The 23473-nt window shown below is 31.5% G+C and overlaps 2 protein-coding genes across 4 annotated transcripts in view; one reads left to right on the forward strand and one right to left on the reverse strand.

Moving 5' to 3' along the window:
* Nucleotides 1–1134, forward strand: part of LOC115880860 (metabotropic glutamate receptor 5-like) — a 43869-nt gene extending 42735 nt beyond the window's left edge. Inside the window, exon 12 of one of the 2 annotated variants that reach the window (XM_030898176.1) lies at nt 880–1134. In XM_030898176.1, the coding sequence (XP_030754036.1) occupies nt 880–1077 (198 nt within the window). In that variant the 3' untranslated portion in view covers nt 1078–1134. The remainder of the gene's footprint in view (nt 1–879) is intronic. The other variant, XM_030898177.1, reaches the window with a different exon arrangement.
* A 3237-nt stretch (nt 1135–4371) lies between these two features.
* Nucleotides 4372–23473, reverse strand: part of LOC115880853 (major facilitator superfamily domain-containing protein 6) — a 32240-nt gene continuing 13138 nt past the window's right edge. Inside the window, exons 6-10 of one of the 2 annotated variants that reach the window (XM_030898167.1) lie at nt 21227–21592; nt 18523–18637; nt 18087–18265; nt 8764–8982; nt 4372–5621 (exon numbers count right to left, since the gene is read on the reverse strand). In XM_030898167.1, coding sequence (XP_030754027.1) covers nt 5514–5621; nt 8764–8982; nt 18087–18265; nt 18523–18637; nt 21227–21592 — 987 coding nt within the window. In that variant the 3' untranslated portion in view covers nt 4372–5513. Of the gene's footprint in view, nt 5622–8756; nt 8983–18086; nt 18266–18522; nt 18638–21226; nt 21593–23473 lie in introns of both variants that reach the window. The other variant, XM_030898168.1, reaches the window with a different exon arrangement.

Genomic DNA, 23473 nt, shown 5'->3' on the forward strand with positions numbered 1-23473 from the left:
CATTTTGCCTATTTTTTTAATTTTGTCAGAAGTTACTGTTTTGAGTAAAATCTCAGATGAATTGGATAACCACAAAGCTGATCTGTTTAAATCATTGTTTAAATGTAGGTCAAACGTTGACTATTATATACCTAATAGAAGGCGCTGATTCAAGAAATTCCAAAAGAAGGTGAAAAATATTTGATTTATTCATTTGTTCAGTATCATTATTGGACTTATGTGAGAAGACTATGCGTCTTGGTGAAATGTCTAGGAATATTTATATCCATTAATTAAAGTTTTTTGTAGAAATTTAAAAATGTGAATTTATAACTTATAAACATATAGAATGTGGATAATGAGGAGGTGGCAACATTGCATTCTCTCGAAGCACTAAAAATAAATTTCTGGAAACTGAACAAGCAGCACTCAAAAGTTATCAATATTTTCCTGAAGATGTACAGAAAAACATAATTTTCATTTTTTGCAAAATAAACCTCATGGGCGTGTTTCTAGAGTCGAAGTTTACTACCAGTTTAAATACTTGTACTTATTTCTGGGACACCCTGTATATTACATATTGGAGATGTGGTTATTTTATTACTTATTTGTTAATTTTACTTATTGAAATTGTTTAAATATGGGATAGTAAAATCAGTGTTATTAAATATCTAAAAATATGACTATGCTATTTTTTAACACAAGTATACACACAAAAGAAACGGTGTCACAGTGGCCTTTTTTTGGAAATAACGATTAATAATTTATGTGAGATTAGTCATTATGTAATATTTAACTTGGTGCTGTATTCTTTCAAGAATATGTGTATCATACAATTAAATATTGTGTAACATATGTACATTTAAACATCAAATTTTTAATATTATCCACTTTTTTCAGACATCAACAACACCGCCTGAAAAGTCTTTGAGGAAAGCAGTTTCTTGTCAAACTCTAAGCGAACTAGGCACAAAAATAAGTTTTCCGGAGTACCCTTCCAAAGAAAAAAATAATAAAATACTAATAAAAATTACAGAGACGGATTGCTGTGAGAAATTCGATTGCTCGGTGAAAAATATTAATATTGTATTTCCATAATTTTCATCAATCATATATAATTTAAATATTTATTGTTTAATACACAGTATTTACTTATGGGGGTTGTAATTTACTGGTCCAGGTGAGGCTCCTCGGTTAAGAAAAATGTCCATTTTTAATTTCATAATTTTGAGTAAACTTTAAATATACTGTGCATTTAAATACCGTATGATCGAATAAAACCGGCGTCAGCGAGGGCTATGAAATGGTGTCTGGGAGTTTTTTCACATGAGAAATTTGTTTTTGATGTCAATATGATTCCTACTTGTAGAGGGCGCCACCTACATATTTTTTCACTGGTTTCAAGACTAATAACTTTTCGCCCGTCCCTGTATAAAACTACTGAGTAAAAAATGTACATTTACGACGTTTTTTACGTAAAAAAGGTCTCTTGATAAAAATCGCTACGAGTAATGGTTCTCGAGATATTTGGAACCAAAATTATCAATACCTGTCATCATTGACATAAATTAAACATGTTAAAAATTCAGTCTGATAACTAAATAGTTATCAGACTGAAATCATAAATTTGAAATGTTTTTGTGTCAAAAGTTTAACAGAAACTGTTTTGTCATCATTTTTTCGCAGAAAAATTTATGATTAATTTATAAAAATAAAAATTTCCCAAATTTATTATTTCAGTCAAATAATTGTCTACTCAATACGTGTTTATTTTTTTGTCAATAATGACATGTATTGACTATTTCCATTATAAATACCTTGAGAACGGTTGCTCGTAGCGATTTTTACCAAGATACATTTTTTACGTAAAAAATCACGAAAATGAATATTTTTCCACTCAGTAGTTTTATACAGGTACGGATGAAAAGATATAACTCTTCAAACCAGTTAAAACACATGTAAGTGGTGCCCCCTACAAATAGAAGTAATATTGACATCAAAATCAAATTTCTCATGTCAAAGAACTTCCAAACACCAATTTTCATCCAAATATTGACGTTACTTCATAAATTATTTGGAAAAAATCGAAATAAAAATGAAACTTCTACACCCTGTATCTCCGAAACTAATCATTTTAGGAAATACATTTATACGAACTTTTTTACTTATTTTTATTTGCAGAATATGATGCTGAAGTTTTCGGAATACAGTTCGGAACAACCTGTATATTAAAATCTTGAGTATAAGGAGCTTTTTTTAGGTTCCCCTATATAATGGTTTCATAATAGAAAAAACAGATTTTTTAAAATATATTTATTACAGTTTACTCGTTAGACAACAAAAACATTTTAATATGAAACAGAATAACATAGGTACCTAAATAACATTAACACATAACCTCATCTACTTAGATCTCGAGTTATAAATATTAAAAATAACAACTCACATTTACATAATACATAAGGAACTTAAGTTATAGCATAATCCATAGTTATTAAAGTGCAAGTCTAATTTCACAGTGATATTTCATATCTTACATAACGTACAATTTATAAGCTAGAGATTCGATACTTTTATTTTATCTTGTATTAGATATGTATATACTAAGGCTATGTTTGATATAAACAAAATATTAACATAATCAAAATGTACAAATTTTATTTAGGATAATGAGCAACAGATTGTGTTTAGTAATAGGTATTTATTATAGAATCATAAAATCATCATTATTTATTAATAAAAACATATTATCTTTATCGACCCAAGTTGTTTTTATTGTTTTTATAAACTTATTTTTTATAATTTGAAACTAACAGATGAATTCAATTTTGGTATACAGTGGGGTTCGACAATTCGGTTTTTAGAGTTCTGGATATTTATGTATTATACAGAATCCCCCTAACAAAAAGTTCGCAAATAAAAAGATTTTTATGAAATTAAAACATTTTACGTGGAATCAATTCAGTATGCCCGAGAAAAAAATATTATCATTTTGACAGTTGAAATGACAGTCACAAGTACCTATTCAACAATAATAATTATTCAACAACGTTTGTAAAAATACTACAGCAATTCTTCCAAAACTAAACCTTCTAACCTTGTAATTAAATATAGTATTTCAAAATACAGTTAAAAACAGGCTATAATAATTTATATTTAGAATTTTATCTTCTTTACTAAAATATAATTATGTCAAAATTTTGCGATTAAATAAATCCACACATTAAATTTAATCCCTCAATAGGTCTATTAACTTACAAGTCCTATCTACAGAATAAGAAATTTTATCTAATAACATTACATTCATATTCTATTAACGTTTATTTATATAAAATTAATACTTTATAGAATAATAACCTATAGTTAGAAAAAGAGTATCAAGATTCTTATAACTAATAAACAAACTAAAATAACAAACCGAAACAAAATCAAAATAAGTAAAAGAATAATATTGATAAGTCCTATAATATTAAAATTAAACTAATTATTTCTATATTTTACATAATTTATTTTAATAACAATACCATACGATTGAAAAATAAAACGGCATCTGAGTTGGCTTAGAAATGAAAAAAGTGATGGACGCCTTTTTTTCAATCATACTGTATATAACATCATTAGCTAGATATGGCGATGAAATTTATAGAAGATACCAATAAAAAGTTATTTATCAAATATAATATTTTTATCGATAAGACATCAGGTATAAAAGCTTTTGTAGCTCTATAATATATCGTTTTTTTTCTTTTAGTAAATATGTATATTATAGGATATTTAGTGTATTTCTCTGGTGTAAAAGATATGTAATTTACCATAGATATTAAAATATGGACCATCAATACAGTGTAGTGAATTTTTTTATATAGTTCATTTCAAATAAACTTTTAGTCACGTGATTAAACTTGACCGGCACAGTGTTGTCCACTTTTACATATTTTCTTTTAATCAAAATTTTTTAGAAAACAAAAATAAATTAATTATAAATATATAAACAGTTATTATTTACACCAACAAAACTCACCTAGTTAAAAGCACTTAACGGACACAAAGGGCCATTACTACCGCTTTACCGTTCAAAATATTCTAATAAAATTGCGATGAGTTTTTTACGGCTATTAAGCTATCTTGTACACTTCACGCTAAAAGAGGTTCTAAAAAGAACAATGTTCGCCTGTAAGGTCCGCTAGTAAAAATGTTTAAGCTTAAAATATCACAACAAAATTATTCATTTCAACCAAAAACTCGTAATACAAAACTAAAGTGTCAAAACGAATTAAAATGTCAGAAAATAAATAAATAAATGTGGCAACTTGACATTTTTTACAGCAATGCTACCACCTGAATCCCCAGCGGGATATTTACATTCCAGTTAGTCAGCCCGGCCACGAATACCTATGATGCCATGGTTGGCAACAATGAATTTAAAAATCGCGCCCTCGATTACGTAACTAAAAGTTTAATTGGTATGGAATATAGTATAATTTATACATTACTGATGGCAAGGAATTTCATGTATTTATATTTATTGTAACATAAAATTCATTTTTGTCATGAAATAAAATTGAGGCATGATTGAATTTTAATTTAAAATTAAATTTTAAAAACAATAAAATGTCGTTACTTTGCTTTACTAACTTCTATTCATCATTTACGTCAATTTTATTATGTCATCAATTTTGAAAACCACCTGCCATAAACATTAGAAGTTGAAATAAACTTCTCTATTTCTGTATCATAATAAATGCAACTTTACTTTTGATAATATCCCGTATAAATGTTTTACTATCCTCATAAGGTTATAGTATTTATATCAGATATCCTATTTTATGATTTGTATGGTCTAGTACTTTAATTTAATTGTAGAGATCCCTTTTTCATAACATTAGATAAAATTAAAGAGGGATATAAGGAAGTAACAATATATTTTTGAAGCTTTAGTCTGATTGCTTAGCGTACAACATTACAACATTTATATATTACAAACTAAAGAAAAAATAACCTTATTTTTATATAATCCACTTGATGGAGTTGTTAATATAATATACTGACCATTTTAAATCCGTATTCTTTATTTGAATGCGTAAGACAAATTTTAAGTGTAGTTAACTTACATTAAGTATCTCCATTTGTAAGAAAGAAAAAAAAAACACAAAAAATGTGGTGGTTTTAAATTTTTGATAGAAAATTCGGCAACAATTTATAGAAGAAATGCATCAATCCATTTTTTGTCTCGTCTCTTTTCCACATGTTTGGTTTTTCTATTAGAATATCTCTATCTTTATCTAACCCATTAAAATCCAGACCACGGATTTAAAATCAACACGCCTGTATGTATATTATATACATAATTTATTTAATTTACTTAAAAAACTGTATAGAAATTATGATTAGTCGTAAACTAATTCGAAGTGGAGTATTCTATGTTCGTCACATTATATTTTCATTGCTACGATTATATCATAACAACAATAGCGCTTATAAAACTAAATAAACCGTTTGAGGATATCCTATATGGTTTACGTTTTTCTCACTGCTTACCAGTCGTAAGCAACATTAGTTGTTGTTAGGGGCTGCTGAGTGTTTAAAGTTGTGCTGACAACAGGAAATCCGCAATGTTCCCAAGTTCTTTTAGTAGTTCTGGCCTAAAATTATAATAAAAATTGGTCAACAGTTAAAACATTTTTACGCAAATAAAACATGTGTAGTTATAAAATATTTACAAAGATAACGAAAATATTACAGACAATTGATTTAGGGCTGAAACGCACTGACGACCAGAGGGCCCGAATTCAGTAACTTAGAAAACGCTAAGCGCTTTTAGATGCTCGGCGTACATGACGTTATTTTTCGCTTAGCGCGTACTTAACTACCGATTTGGGTATTCGCATCTGACGCGCTTAGAGTCTTTACCCATTGCGCTAAGCGATTTGAAAACGGCTACCTTAAAGGATCGTTTTGCTTGTCGAACTGTCGGTAAAAAGAGAAAAAAATGTGATTTTGTGCGTCCTCTTGCTCTTTAGCGAAAACAAGTTCTTCTTCTATAAATTCCTCAATAAGTAATTGATAATAATTATCAATTACTTATTGAGTGAGAAGAATGAAGAGGAATTTATAGAAGAAGAAGCTGTTTTCGCTAAAGAGCAAGAGAACGCACAAAATCACAATTTTTTCTATTTTTACTGAAAGTAAAAGTCGTAATTATTTACGACTTCGCACCTATAAAAAACAAAACATCGAAAATGCTGAGAAGCGTCTTTAACATTTCCCTCGTATAATAAGAACAAAATAAGAATAATAACATGCCCATAGAAAAATAGGTTCATATAACTCAAAAATAGGTTACGAGATTCACATAACATTGACATTTTTCATTGTTTTATCCACATTTGACTATTAGATATCTGAGAAATTGCTATGCTGCCAATATGTGCTCAACGCGCATGCAGAAAACGTTTCGCAAAAAGAATTCAAAAATCGACTGCTTGGCGTTCCACTAATCGAATACTTTTACTAGCCGCTTTGAAAGCGTATTCGTTTTTATGTCAAAGTTCCAGAATTCGGGTCCGTTGCTACGATCAAACAACGGCCAGGTCGCTGCGACCAGTAATACCATTAAATCAAATGATACAACGCGCACTACCGTCCATGACCAAGCGGTCGCTGGCTATATATAAGCTTTGTTCCAACGACGGAAAGAACCGTACTCGGCACGGTAACGCTTCTGCGCAGTGGAGAAAAAGCGTTCCAACCACGAGAGAATCGTTTAGTGAACGATAACTTTTGGGTTCCAACAAGAGTTAGTGAATCGATTCCGCGAGCGTAATTTCGATACCAGCCTGAAAGCAAGAATCATAGGGACTGACCTGCGCATTAAGAGTGTGTCAGCAGATTATTGATTTTTTCTGGACTTTAAGTTCCTTTAGCCATTTCTCTTTTTAATTTTAACAGTTTATTTATATGTTGTTTTGACGACGTTTTGAAGCTTAAAGTTTTATTTGATGTTTATCGTACATTTATTTTAAATATTTCTCTATTTTTGAACTATGACGATGATGAGTGACGAAGGGGACAGTGATATCGAGTCTTTGTTGGATATCAGCAAAAATGATTTGAACGAATGATTCAAACGTACAAATATAAATAAATCTCCCCCCAATTTATTAATAATTGTCTTATAGTGTATAGGTAAGCATGTAAATACCTTACGATCGAGAAAAAACGGCGTCCAGTTGGCTTGGAAATGATGATCAATGCCATTCTCCATATAATTTTACATATCAAAAATGACAGAGCAATCGCTTACGCCGTTTTTTTTTCGAAGTTAAATAAGGTTATGAATTGGATTCCAGCGTCAAAGACGTCACAGCGGCCAGGGCGAATTCTAAAATCGATTCCCAAATCGTTCCAACTGCATTTAATTTTGGTATCGTAACAGGACTGTCCAAGTCGACACATGCGCACAAATTCGATCCCGGCGATACCAATAACCGTTCTAGAACGGTCCTAATTTCTGCGTTGGAACAAAACTATATTATTAGCTGACAGCTGACTGGTCGCTGCGACCTGGTAGTCAGTGTGTTTCAGCTCTTATTGTAGTTAAATAATTTGAAAAGAAACGTGTATCATAATTTTAAAGATTATGAAAAATACAAAGTGGTCCGAATTGTATTTGGAAAACTCCGGCAGCATATCATGCGGATGAAAACAGATAAAAATAAGTAAAAAAGCTCGTATAAAGTTATGGTCGCTGCGACCACCATTAAATCAAATGATACAACGCGCACTACCCTTCACGACCAAACAGTCCCTGGCTATATACAGGGTGTCAAAAAAATAGTGTATCTAACTTTGGTGATTGATTCTACAGATAAAGCTAAAAGTTCCTATGAGCATATGCCATTAGGGTAGAGAGTACTACTGGTGGCACTTCTTTTATCCTTACAGATACCATAATTTCATCAAATTATCTAAAAAGCTAGAACTTTTTTACGTAAAACAGGTGCTCTTCGTTTAGTTCGAAAAGGTGAACGGATAAGATTACGATGCATCGATTTTAGTATTAGTAAAATGATAAAATGTATAGAACTTTTAAATAAATTAATCTATGCTAAAATCGATGCGGAATTTTACGCTATCGCCATGACATTAAAATGTGTGTAACAGTACCATATTTCAAGAAAAATGGTTTACCAATGTTCTTAAAAATATACACAATATACCGTATGATCGAAAAAACGGCGTCCAGTTGGCTGGGAAATGACGATCAATGACATTTCTCATATAAATTTACATATAAAATGACAGCAATCTTCATTTCATAGCCATCGTTGACGCCGTTGTTTCTCGATCATACGGTATTATTTTTATTTAACTTTTCGAGGGCTATAATTTCTTCGGGAAGCATTTTAGGGCATCTGTTCATAGAAACTTTCTGTTTTATTTTTATCGGTAGAATCACCCACCAAAGTTAAAAACACTATTTTTTGACACCCTGTATGGTTAGGTTAGGACAATTGGACACCTGAACGTCAGTGCGTTTCAGCTCTTGGTAATAATTTGAAAGGAAACGTATATCAGAATTTTAAAGATTATTAAGCAGATAAAAATAAATAAAAAAGATCGTATAAAGTTATGTTCTAAAATGCTTCATTTCGGGGATATAGGGTGTAGAAGTTCAATTTTTATTTCGATTTTTTCCAATTCAAATTTGTCAGATAATTGCAAAGCAGACAAGTATCAACTAGTGTAATAATGAAAACAGTTAAAAACATACTTACTTCTTACCTCATTTCCTTCAAACCGCTGCTGCCCAACGTTGCCACTTTGAAACGGATTGTACCCACCTCCTCCAGGTATGTCCAATGTACCACCTTGTCCCATCTGGTACGTTGCTCCATATCCATCTTGTTGACCCAGTTCTTGCAGTTTGTTACTGGAGAGCGCTCTTGGTATTGGGTTACTTGGAACGCCGTGTGGAGCTAAATGGGAAGTCTCCTCTGCTACCTATAATTAATATTAAAAATGGTAATATTTAATAACCATTTAATACAAAGGGTCAAAGTTTGAATAATAGAACATATTTAAGTGGGCTACGAGAACTTATACAGACTGCCTCTGGCTGAGCTGGTATTAGAAGTTTCTAGGAAACTAAAATATCTTTATCCGGGCTTTTTTGAACATCAATGTCTATCAAAGAAAAGTTACATATATAAACTAAAGCGTCATTGTTATTAGTCAGTTTAAACGTTGTATCTTAAAGGAAACACATGCGGATGGGTCATATTTTAACATAGCGTAAATTCGCTATGTTAAAACATGCCCAATGGGTCATATTTTAACATAGCGTATTTGCGCATCTCAATATTATACCTTTTTCATTTTATATTCATTTAAAAATTTGCCTGATCTCAAATGCTGGAATTCTTCGTTATGGCGAAGAGACGTACAGTACGTCTGCTGGATCTGTGTCTATGAAAGGAATGCGGACAAAAAACATTTAAATAAACAACAATATTGTTAGATTTATTTATCACGAGACCATTTTTAAGTAGGTAAATGCGGCATGGTTTGAAATTGATACGATGTGTTATTGTTTATAAAAAGTGATTAGGTCCGACTGGCAACGTTCACGAGTATTGATGAGGAAGGCATATTTTTGGTGGGAAAAGGAGTCTGGGTCAGTCAGGTTACAGACCTGAAACTGGAGCCTCCTTATTTTGGTATCTCCACGCGAAAAATCTAACATCAGGTGTGGGGTAATAGACCCGGGTGCTTTTCGAGTGTCTTTGGATTTTATGTGACTTTGTGATAATTAAATTAATAATGGCCGAGTATGCTGCTAGCGAATCTGCGCTGATCTTCAACGGCATTCGAAACTATGCCTATACGAGTGGTTTGCTGGTTTGTAAAAATAGATTGGTAAAAAACTGTATTTGGTTGGTCTGATCGGGAAACCGTAAGTAGAATTGCCCCTTTTTACTTAAATCTGCTACCGATGGTTTGGAAACCCGCTCACGAAACATGGGAAAATTTTAATACAGATTTTTCAGTTGCTTTTCCAAAACAAAAAATAAATCTGGGTAAGCTTATGATCGATTTTAAAGTTGCCATGTTGATAGTTACGTTGAGTAGGTACGCACGAATAAAACTTGAGAAATTAAAATTGATCCGTGCTAATTCGTCAGATGCTGACTTAATTGAACTTATTAAGGTAAAAATACTAAGAGGAATGTCGTTTATTGTCAGAAAATATTGAGAAAAGGTTTAGTTATATTTAAAATCAAAATACGTAGTGTATGAACACTGTGAAATTTGCGAAAAATAAATTTCTTTTAACCAAGATAATAATAATAATAATAATAATAATAATCGTCTTTATTGAAGAAAAAAAAGATGTGTAACATTACATATATTATTACACATCATGCAACAAGGGTGGCGAAATTTAACAAAAAAAGTTATTCTTACATTTAACCACCCATAGCTGCCAGAAGATATTTGTTGAAAAATACGTTTAAAAGACAAAAAAGACAAAAAAATATGTTCTATAAACTAACAAATTAAGAAATATACACAGTTAATTCTTATACACATGGCATAATAAATAATTTTAAAAAATAAACAAAAAATACAAAACCATTATCATTCCTGTGAAGATAAAAGAAACATTTTATATTTTTTTCGCAATTGGCCAAAATTACATTGTTTAAAATCATGATCAAGGGAATTGTAACTAGTGACGGCCATATAGGTAAAACTTCTTTGAAAAAGGGCGGATCTATGTTGAGGCATGGTCAGTTGATTATGGTGTCTTATATTACAATTATGCATGACATTACGAGGAATAAGTTTTCACTCAGATATATAGGGGTGGATGTGCTACGAACTTTAAACAGAAACATGACGAAATGCAGCCTGACAGTGTTTGAAATCTTAAGCCACTTTAATTCATTAATACGAGCAGAGATATGATCGTACTTCCTCAGACCAAAAATGAAACGACAGCAAACGTTTTGTACATACTGTAATCTGTTTTAGAAACCAGATCCAAACATGGATAAAAACAATATTAGCATAGTTGAAAACAGACAGTACCAGGGATTCACACAGTTTTTTTCGCATCTTAAAGTTTAAAATGTATCTATTGGAATATAATATTTTGACTCTCGTGTAAGTTGTTTGCAAAAGTTTCTTTATATGTTCTTTAAACCTAAGATGCGTGTCAATATATAGTCCCAAGTTCTTAGCGGAAGCTGAGTAGCGTAGATTTTCATTAGCTAATCTTAGTGTTATGCTTCGCTGTAAAGTTGCTCTTTTCTTCTCTGAACAAAACAAAAGAACTTCAGTTTTATTGGCATTTATTTTCAAATTGTGTTCAGTAGAATATTTTAAAATAGACTCCAAATCTAGGTTCAATAGAAGAGAAGCCGTATCAGAATTTACTGGATCAAAATAATGGAGAAGCTGCGTGTCATCGGCGTATGATTGTACGTGGGAATTAGAGACACTATCAAAAATGTCGAAGGTATATATCAGAAATAGTAGTGGTCCTAGAATGGAGCCCTGTGGGACACCGATATTATTCTGCCGGCGGATGACAAACCACCATTTAACCTTACTCTCTGCGTTCTATCAGCAAGATACTCTCAAAGGAAAGTTTGAGACAGCTCGTCAAAACCCAAATAATGCAACTTAGCACACAGAAGATCATGGTCCAATACGTCGAACGCCTTGGAGTAATCCAAAGAAACGGACAGAACAGCCATACCCCTATCAAGAGCCCTGAAAATGTTATCTGTCAAGTTCAACATGGCTGTAGTTGTACTATGCATTTCACGAAATCCTGATTGATGTACTGGATAAAGTTTATTTCTTAAAAGAAAGTTGTTAATCTGAGCATACACTGCTCTCTCCAGTACCTTGGACATGACAGGCAACAAACTTATGGGCCGCAGATCGGTAACACACTACCAGGGCATTTCACTTTCGGTATTGGGCAAACAATAGACTCCTTCCAGCATTTGGGGAAATACCCTGTTTCCAGGCAACAATTAATAATATGAGTAAGAGGATACAAGGTCGCAGGCAAACTGAGTTTCAACATGTGTAGAGTGAGATCATCACAACCTGCAGCATTAGATTTTATTTTGTATATATACCTAAGAATTGCTTCAGGAGACTCCATGGAGAAACCAAAGTTTAATCCCACTCGGTACTTATTGTTCCTATAGAATGTGGTTTTTATTAATACAAGTATTAGTTTTGTTAAATACGCTCAAGAAATATGTGTTCACATCTTCTGGACTATGCAATGAAGTAGAAAGATCATTAAAATTGCTTGACCCAGAGGAAACGCCCATATCTCTTAGACCCTTCCAAAGGATCCGTGCATCCCCTCGGCGCTCTAAATATTCCAAGTAACCAGACTTTTCCCTACGAACTGACCTCAGAGTGAGGTTTCTAAGATTTCTGTAATTTTTCAAGTTCTCTGGTGTGTTGTTTTTCTTATAGTTCAAAAGAGCTTTATCACGTTCGCCCATTAATAGTTTTAAAGCTGGAGTAATGATATAGGTTTTAGAACAGAATTTTAGATTTATAGCTCCGTCGTTTTAGTAGAGTTCTGTAGTTTTATATGCCATATTCAAACCAAACTTACGATCATCCATAAATGTAACAGTTTCTAACAAAACTATAAACATGTCATTATTAAATTAAAACAGAAAAAAAATATTAAGATTTTTTTTATAGATTTAAGAGCATACCGATTTAAGTGTTCCGCTAAAATAATTAATGTGCAGAATTTTTAAAATGTCGAATAGCATAAATTGGATTTATTTTAAATAACGGCAAATACAACATTTCTCTTTCGCGTTGTTTTAACTATAAAAAATAAATAAAACTTTACTTATTCGATTAAAAAAAAATTATCAGGCAGGTGATGAAAGCCTCTGAAGCTACTTGACATATTTCAATAGTTAAGTATTAAACCTTAAAGAAGTTATGTTTTAAAAACTACTTTGTTAAATTATTATTGAATAATTTCTTGATTCTTGATTTTGGACTTCATCGAAAATTCAGTTAAAACTGCTTCATGATCATGAATAATTTCTAACTACATAGAATGGAAAAATAGATTAAAGTTGATTTAAAAAAAAAATAAGCCGAGTTTTATTCCAAGATTTAAGCCGAGATTTCCTTGTAAGGGAATTTTTATCACATAAAAAAAATGTATTTTTTTGGACAATAAGGTCAAAATGTTAGTGAATAGTGTGAATACAAGTATAAGTAAAACAGTTCATTCGATTGGCATATTATCTTCAAAAAAAATATATCCCAGTTATTTTATCGGTATAGATTGTATTACAGGTATTTTACAGGTATCGATTGTATTACAAAACTAATTAAAAGTTTTATAATAAAACTTATTTGTAGTAAAGATTGAAGAAAAACGCCAAGAAAGGCTGGTGTTAAGGCATTTTTTTTAGACAAAGCGAAGACAGTTCTGTCGATTCCAAAGCTATTGGATTTCAGTGCTAAGGAACTTATCAGTTAAATGTTGTTCCATATTTTTCTCAACGCACGTCTAAGTATCAGTCACAAGACCCTGGCGACTGCTTTTAATATTTGGTGCTTTGTCAGTATTTTATGAAGTCAAATATTTTTGTACACTTTTCTTTCGTGTATCGATTTCAAGCTTATATTTGACTATAATCCATTAAAATCGTCACAAACAAAAATACGATCTTATTCTGAGAGTTGAGACATGAATATTGATTAGTTAATAATTTTAGTATTGAATATCGAAATGGTGTTATTTTTCAACGGTGCCGTTCAGTTAATTATTCTATGGTGCCGACTATTCAGCTGAAATCGAATTGAAAATGTTTGTCAACAATGGCCTACCTGGTAACTGTTGAAAAAAAAACCAGAAATATGTCACCGAAACTTAAGATAAATGAAAATAAATTTAGGACAAATTAGCTAACGATCATTTTTGTCAAAATAATATTCTTAAAAAAAAATGTGGCGATTGTTTTACGACAAGCAATGTAATGTTACAACTGAAAGAAAAAAAAAATTGTGAACTAAACCATTATTTTTATTTTTTACTCGTGGATCAATTTCTTAAGAAGTTCAATCAATTTGTTAAGAAGTTCAAGATCAATGCTTAAAATGCATTGTTACAAAAAAATACAGTGTACCCTTTTAAGTATCGACATTTTAGTTTCGAATTTTTATTGCTTTTAATCGACGGTTTCAGTAAAAATATATCACAGAAAGTTTAGAAAAACTACATGTTATAGAGGTATTAATTTCAACGATAATTACTTGAAACTGTGATAATGCAATTTGATATTAACCGTTTGATGAAAAAAGTATTTTTCGAGGCAATGGGTCAAATTGAAAGAAGCGTTAGTAGTATTTTAAATTTACTTTGTTTGTTTACAAGGTTTGTCTTCGATTTATCTGTTAACAAGAATAAATGACGCTGGTCGAGATATTCAAACGCTGACTGAATCTACGAGTATTACTTGACGTTTCGAAAAATTTGTAAAAAAAATCGAAAACTATGAACGTAGTAGAAAGCAAGCTGATTTTGTAAAAAAAAGATTAATTAAATTATTAGTATTTGTAATTTTCTCTGCGGATATAGCCATTAGGAAAATTTAAACTAAAAATGTATAGCCATTAGCGAAATTTGATGATGATCCAGCAGTGTTTCTCCGTAAAGTAACGTTTTGCAACCTGTGGAGTTGTTGAAAGCAATTTTCTCTGTAAAGTAACGCTTTACAACCTGTAGAGTTGTTTAAAGTCAGTTTCTCTGTAAAATAACGCTTGTCACCGCCAAGATTTTCAAAGAAATTGTTAAGCAATATGGCATAGTTGAGACATCCAGACACTCACCGCTTCAATGGCCAAGCGAACCATTTATGCGAACTATTAGTAATTTATTACGCGTTGAATCTAAATCAGCTGCAGATTGGCCGAACAAAATTTGGAAAATTGAACTTGTATTTAACATCACCAAGCATAAGACGACTGGCTGTTCTCCGTTTAGGTTGGTCTTTGACCAAGACGGCTAAACTCCCTAAATTTTTAACCTCAAACGCAGAAGTAATGAAACGTTCAAAGTTAGTTGTAAAGTGATGTACTGTTGAGTAGGGGACTACGAGCCCAAAAATTCAGTTGCGAATTTGTTGAGCTATATCTCATTAAATCTTTGATAACTAATAACCTCCTTCAAAAGATTGGGACACAAAAAAAAGTCTTAAGTGTTCCGGTAGTTACGCTGGTGGCCCATAGCATGGGCTCCAGATGACTTTCAACAATTGTTGGAATTAGACGATAGTGAGTCTGTTTTTTTTTCCCGTGTTAGATTTAATTTAGAAGTGACACGCAACACCATCCCTAAACTTGCAGTTATACGGTGCTCAAGTATTTAGTTTGTGTTTGGAGACCGTCCCTGAACTTGCAGTTATACGGTGCCCAAGTTTGTGTTTCGAGACCGTCCCTGAACTCCCAGAGTTATACGGTGCTCATAATTAAGTTTGTGTCGAGGCCGTCACTGAACTCCCAGAGTTATACGGTGCTCATAATTAAGTTTGTGTGTCGAGGCCGTCACTGAACTCCCAGAGTTGTACGGTGCTCATAATTAAGTTTGTGTTTAGAGGCCGTCACTGAACTCCCAGAGTTATACGGTGCTCATAATTAAGTTTGTGTGTCGAGGCCGTCACTGAACTCCCAGAGTTATACGGTGCTCATAATTAAGTTTGTGTTTAGAGGCCGTCACTGAACTCCCAGAGTTATACGGTGCTCATAATTAAGTTTGTGTGTCGAGGCCGTCACTGAACTCCCAGAGTTATACGGTGCTCATAATTAAGTTTGTGTCGAGGCCGTCACTGAACTCCCACATTATATATATATATATATATATATATATATATATATATATATAATATATATATATATATATATATATATATATATATATATATATATATATATATATATATATATATATATATATATATATATATATATATATATATATATATATATATATATATATATATATATATATATATATATATATATATATATATATATATATATATATATATATATATATATATATATATATATATATATATATATATATTATATATATATATATATATATATATATATATATATATATATATATATATATATATATATATATATATATATATATATATATATATATATATATATATATATATATATATATATATATATATATATATATATATATATAGATTTTTCGCGTGGAGAGATACCAAAATAAGGAGGCTATATATATATATATATATATATATATATATATATATATATATATATATATATATATATATTTTTATACGTCGACTTGACGAGTACGTCACCACAAATCACTCCGCCCACTCATTTTATTGGCTACTTGCAAATTTGTCGAATTTTTATTGATGGGACGCGTCGTCTAATTTTTTACGAAAAGCATGGAGAGAATATCGTTTCCACTCTCACGGATACCTCGTAGCTACAGAACGGACAGACGTACTGTATGTTGAGATAGGGCTCTTTGTTATATCAATTATTATACTAATTGTTATACTACAAGAAATATGGAATTTCAAATAGGTCCTTTGTTTTAAGTTATGAAAATGCGCGCGAGAGAAAATGCCACAGTCTGCCTATTATTTTCTGATGGTTGCTTGGGACAAAATAAAAGTTCTATCATGGCAGCAGTTCTCTTTTACAGTGTGGCTAATTCAACACACTTGAAAGAAATAAGTCTCTGATTTTTTGCAGTAAAAAAGGAAGGAAGTCGAATTTCTAATCAGTGAACAGGGAAAACAGAAACTGTTACTCCACAGATATTTGTATCAAAAAAGGCGCGGGTGAAGAAACATATGTTTGTTTAGTTTGGTTTTTATTAAATGGACATTTAAGGACCCTGTATTAGAACAATCTTTGACCAAAAATCGACATTTTGAAATTTTTATTTCTGTCAATTAAAATTCTATGATTTTTCTTTTCGGGCAAATATATTATTGGTTAATTTTTTTTCGATCAGTTGTTTTCGGTTAATTCTATTTCGGTTAATTGTTTTCGGGCAATTTTACTAGATCTGTTGTATTGCTCATGCAATATAGACAGGCGAATTATTTAAGCCTAACCAACTGTTACCGGTAATTTGTGAATGTTTATAGAACGTTTTAGGGTTGAAACGATAATTAATTTTTTCAACGTCACAATCTAAACTAAACTCAGGGTCCAAACCTATAATATTATAAAAATATCAAGATCCAGAACCCCTTTGCACTAGTGATAAACCTGTCATTAAATCACCAGAAGATGTTTTATTATAAATCATTGCCTCAATTAACTAAATAATTACTAAAAATATATTTGTACTTAAAAAAAATATTTTCGTATAAAAATAGTATTATTAAAATAAACTAGATGAGAGTATTTTCATTTATTATTGTGTTTGCTTCTAGAATAGTGTTTTCAGTTGATTTAACGAACACGATTTTTAAACACTAATAAAAGTATTTAAAAATATTTGTTTCTGATTTTTTGGTGATTTCTAGTTCTTTTTTGTATGCATCTACTCGTAAAGTGAAAATTTTATTATTATGTTCCTTATTAAGAATTCTTTATCATTATTTTTAAATTTATTTTGAATAAGTGTGTGTATACTATTCGGTCGGTAATAATTTTATTATATTAAAATAAAAAGGCCTATCTCTACTAAACAACTAAAAATAAATTATTTATTACAATTTACGCTCAATTTATCTTTAGAACGTTCCTCAAGGTCTCCGTTTAAGTGTTAATACAAAAACATTATTAAAAAATTAAAGACTTTATATTTATTGGCCAAATAAAGTAAGTGATTTTCTTTAAATTGCTCTTTTGAAAAGTAGCAAAAATCGAGATACGCCTTTTCGTTATAAAGCCGACCATATATCAAACGACCTTTAGTAGAAATACATCAGAAATAAAAATTTGTAAAAAAATATAAAATATTTTTTTCTCTTTCAAAACACTTTGTTTTAGAAAAAAAGCACATATTAACTTACATCTCTAGGGTCCTCGGTTTGTGGTAGATCTGACACAAAACCTTGGTCTACTCTATAGAAATTGATGAATATAAATGCACCCAGGATTACGAGGCATATTAAACCATATCCACGGAACGTAGCTGTAGACCCAAAACTGTTTACAAACATTCCACCAATCACAGCTCCACATCCTCGTCCTAAAAAAGCATTTATTTTTTTTTAATTAAAACGTATGCTTATTTATATCATTATTGTTATATTTCAATTTTTAAAATGATATTTAAATTACGTCAAATTCTTCCATTATTGTCCAAAGATCTAAGAAAAAATTGTCTAAAAAATTAAGAAATGAAATGGCATTCGCAGGTTTAGGACAAATAAATATTGTTTATTCCATTTCATCTATAACATAAGGACCCAAATCTACCGCATAACTTAAGAAATATGACTTTACCTAGCCCATGATGAATTCCTTGCAATACACCTTGAGCAGATGATCTAAGTTCGGGAGGAGTATTATGAGCAATGTATGAACAGCAAGCAGCCCATACTGCAGCATGCGTTATACCCTATAAACAGTAATAATGTATGATAAATCAGTATATAATTTATAAATTCTTTTATAATTTTAATGAAAGTCTGAATTGCGATTTAAAGCTAGTAATCTTTAAGCACACTCTCTGTTGGTATAATTTTCTTTCTAGTAACACAGTGTCTTGCATCAGACAACCTGTGTGAATATTTGTTTTCAAAAAAATTATATGCCGTTGGAAAAATCTAAAACATTATTGTAGAATACATGTTTGTTACAGCATTTTTACAAATAAATATTAGTATTATATTATGATATTTATCTTTATCTGAAACGTAGAGACTAAAAATTCAATAATATACAAAGACATTACTTAAGATATAGTCAATCAATTTGTTTATCCGCGATGGTTACAATTATTGGCGAACTAAAGACTGGATCACAGAACTACTTACGATGAATAAAACGGTGATTAAAGCCGGGAGTTCTCGTCTATCACTCAAACTAAAAAAGTCTGCACAATCTTCAACCCTCTAAACGGTGGTGTCATCCCCCAACTTTTTTCAAATGGGAAGGGGGGTCAAGTGGTACCGCAATGAAAAGAGATTTTTATTCTCTATACTTTCCCGCTTTGTTTTTGAAAATCGGTCGAGTCATTGAGAAAATATGAAGGATTGAAATTTGAAAAGTTTATTTAAACATTTATCAGAGTAAATGATAAGGATACATTCCTTCGACCAATTTGCTGTTTTTTCTTATTGTTTCTAGATGTTTACGCATTTTTTCACTTGCCACAAGGTTGAACGATCAGGTGCAGCAGTTGCTAGATAGCTGTTCTGTGACTTGTGCGTTGAAGTTCTTCTCAATATCGTTAAACTTTTTAACAATTATGGTGTACTCACTTGCAGAAAAAGTGGAAATAATCTATATTTTAGAAATAATGAATGTAGCAATCGGGTTCCGCAGATATTCAATGCATGCCATCCTGAAAAAACACCTTTATGGCAAAATTGTTCGCGAGTTATTAGCAAAATTTCGCTAAACTGGTTCCGTTATGAATAAAAGAGGCAGAGGGAAAACCCTGTACTAAAAAATGAAGCTATGGAGGTATTCGTATTGGGCCAAGTTGCTATGGATAGTACGCTGAGTACAAGAAAATTAGCCAATGCAAAATTAGCCGGCGTGAATCGTACCAGTGTCCAAAGCATATTAAAAAAAACACCACCAAGTTCCACCCGTACAAAATTCAGTTGGTACAAGAACTCAACGAAGTCGATTTTGATCGTCGCTTGCAATTTTGTGAAACTGTGAGTGACGAGTGGCGAATGATAATAATTTCGTGTAGTTAATCGGCATAACTGTTGGTACTGGGCTGAGGGTTTTTTCACGAGGTGCACACACAAAACCCTCAGAAGTTGAACGTGTCGGCTGGTATTTTTGGAAATTCTATTTTAGGTCAGTTTAACGATATTGAGAAGAACTTCTACGCACAAGTCACAGAACAGCTATCTAGCAACTGCCGCGCCTGATCGTTCAACCTTGTGGCAAGTGAAAAAATGCGTAAACATCTAGAAATAATAAGAAAAAACAGCAAATTGGTCGAAGGAATATATCCTTATCATTTACTCTGATAAATGTTTAAATAAACTTTTCAAATTTCAATCCTTTATATTTTCTCAATGACTCGACCGATTTTCTAAAACGAAGCGGGAAAGTATAGAGAATAAAAAGTCGTTTTTATTGCGGTACCACTTGACCCCCCTTCCCATTTGAAAAAAGTTGAGGGATGACACCCCCGCTTAGAGGGTTGAAGATTTTGCAATCATTTTTGGGGCAAAAGTTGTCCCCCTCACAAACCAAATTGACGTGTTTTTGGATTTTTTGAAAAAAAAATATCCTGGCCGTTATGCCTTGCGGAACGTTTTCGATGGACCACCCTGTATAAAAACTTACACGATTGCTGAAATTGCTATGCACTAAATGTACATGGACGCGTTTTTTAAATTTCTTGAACGGAAAAGAAACAAACCTGTCGATTTTATTTTCATTTAAACATCTTGTCAACGATCCGAACTTTCCGAAAAAATTTCAATATCTAAAGTAGTTTTTCAGTAAAAATTACCGCGATTACTAACGTTTTCTCATTAAGAAAATGGTCATCCTAACGTTATAACTCAATTTCAGATGCCCAGAAACATATTTAATGCTTTTATGTAATTATCTTTCCGAAAAAGACCTTAAAAATAAGCGCCTATCGACCTTGATTTTACTCCATTAGACAGGAAAAGGCGTACTTATATCGCTGAAAAATGTGGCAACGCCGCAACAGCACACCGTTGCATTTTTCTTACTCCGACTTAATAAGATCCCTAGCGATTCATTTCCCCACATGTAAATACTAACCCAAATGTAAGAGTTGCCAGCGCCGTATTAACAACTAGTATATGAGTTCCGAACTGTATCAAAAACGACAAAAAATATCGTAGATGGTGGGCCAGGCAGTGGATATTTCGTAATGTATTAAAGGTAAAACATATTTGTCTTATAAAACTGCTTTTACATCCGCCATTCTAGACGATTTTTTTAATATTCAACTGTTTTCACGGATGAATTTTAAAACACTTACCTGCATAAACTCGAACGGCAGAACCCACCACGGATTAGTAAGGTACGATATGTACAAAAACCTCAGCGTATTCCCAATCAATCCCAGGCACAGCACCTTCACGTGCCCCACTTGTCTGATTAACCTAAAACTAAAGAAGTAGGCGAATATTTCCGATATGTGGTTTATCACAGAAGCGACGCCGAACAGCGTGGGGGTGCCACCGTAGTCCTGCAAGTGCCAGAACAGGAAGGTGAAGATGAGACCGATCCCGAAGCCCATGAACCAGGCGACGAACAGGAACGAAGCGCATTTTAGGTTCTTGAACTGGGCGAGTACGGTGACCCATTCTGGTATTTCTCTTGTCGTTTGGGCGAAGATTTTCGTCTGAAAGAGATAAAAGATAGATTAAAAAATGTTACTTAACCGCAAATTTTTAGTAAAATAGACTTTATAGAAAATAATTGTTTTTATGTAAAAAGTTATTAAATTCGGAATCCTTGTAGTATTTTTTTTCAACCGCACTGTACTTCTAAACGTTTTGTCTAATCAACCATTGCAACAATTAACACAGTAAATTTAGAAACTTGTCTCTAGAATCTAAGAATACGTGAAATAATCGTAACTAAATAACCTAAAATAATAAACAATTATTTTTTTGTCTAGGTGCGTCGCGAAAGTGTCTATAAAACTTTGGGCCCTATAACTTTGTTATTTTATCAGATAAAAAAATGAGATTTGGTATGTTAGTATAGGACACAAATTAGGATTGATTGACGTATTCAATTGTTTTTGGTTACTTCGTGTTTCAGTGGATGACTACCACTTTCGATTTTTAAATAGCACCCTCGGTATATTTCTACTTTATTAGATTGAAAATGACACTCTGAATGGAATGACATAAGTCAACTTTTGACATTTTAGCTAAAAAAAATCATATTGTAAATTTCAATCTAGAGTGGATTTCAATCTAGGCTGTGTTAAAAACACTAAAAAACTAATGTTTAATCAAGAAGTCTTGGAAAAATAGATTTGATAGTCTAATGTTTTACGTGTCTTGTCCTGGCTGGTTAAAAGATGCCCAAATCGTATTTTTAATTATATCTCAATTTTTTCAAACGGAACAAGGGTGGCTCATTAGGGCTAGACTCAAAACTTTACTGAAAGTACATACTCCAGAGTCATTTGTGCCAAAATAAATTAATAATATCAAATAATAAATTTTTCAAACAATGTAATGTCAAATAAAACAATATTAGAAATATCCTAAAAAGTGACAGCGGCCGACTAGATTTTTTCCTAAAAAAATTACAGCTGCCCACTAGATTCTTTATCTAAAAATGTTTTTTGTCCTGACATGTAATGCTTTACATTTTATTTTTTAATTTCAAATCGGTGAGTTTTATCAAAAAAACACAAGAGATAAAAAAGTTTCTAAATAAACTAAACTATCAAAATTAATTTTTTTTGCATGTGTTTGATAAGATTTTTCTTTAAATTTCATTAACAAGAATGATAGGGGTAGTTTATTTCAACCCCTTCCACTCATTTAAAAAAAGTGAAAAAATTACCAGAAAGTGTGTTTTCATAACAGTAATGCTTCCGTAAAATTTCATTAGTCTATCTCTTTTCGTTTTCAAGATAAAAAGTAAAAACATTATTTTTCCGCCATCTTTGTACCGCGATATCTCCCTAATGGTTGACTTTTGACCCAACGTTTATAAAGCAAACTACCCTTTATTTTGAACAAGGAATCACCCCCTGAAGTTTTTCGCATTTGTTTTGAAACACCCTGTATATCTAAAGTATGTAATAGGGCCCCTATTTCAGAAAAAAATATTTTAACTTCTACAGGGTCGCTCAAAAAAGTCTCAGTAGATTGGAATTCGTTTATTAAAAGAACATCTTGTATATTATGCACTTTTGGCTTCTTTTCTGATTTGAATATATTATTAAATTTGTTTTTATATTTTCAGAGATATAAATAAATGAAAAAAATATATTTTTTCAGTATCTTTTTAAATCATTACAATTATTATAAGATGTTTCCTCGAATGAAAACTATGCTATATACTTACTATAGTTGGTCTGTAATTACTTTATTATAAATATCGTACTTAAATCATACAGACTGTTCAAAATTCCATGCCAAACTTTCTAAAATCTAAAATATGTTCGTTTTTTTTTAATGGTAGACCCTGTATTTTATTTTTTTGTTAGATGGGGAATTAAAATAATGAACATCTTTTTGAAGGTATTTTACTGTTT

The sequence above is a fragment of the Sitophilus oryzae genome, unplaced genomic scaffold (genome assembly GCF_002938485.1).
Source record: "Sitophilus oryzae breed Bouriz unplaced genomic scaffold, Soryzae_2.0 scaffold_165_pilon_pilon, whole genome shotgun sequence".
Classification (NCBI taxonomy): Eukaryota; Metazoa; Arthropoda; class Insecta; order Coleoptera; family Curculionidae; genus Sitophilus; species Sitophilus oryzae.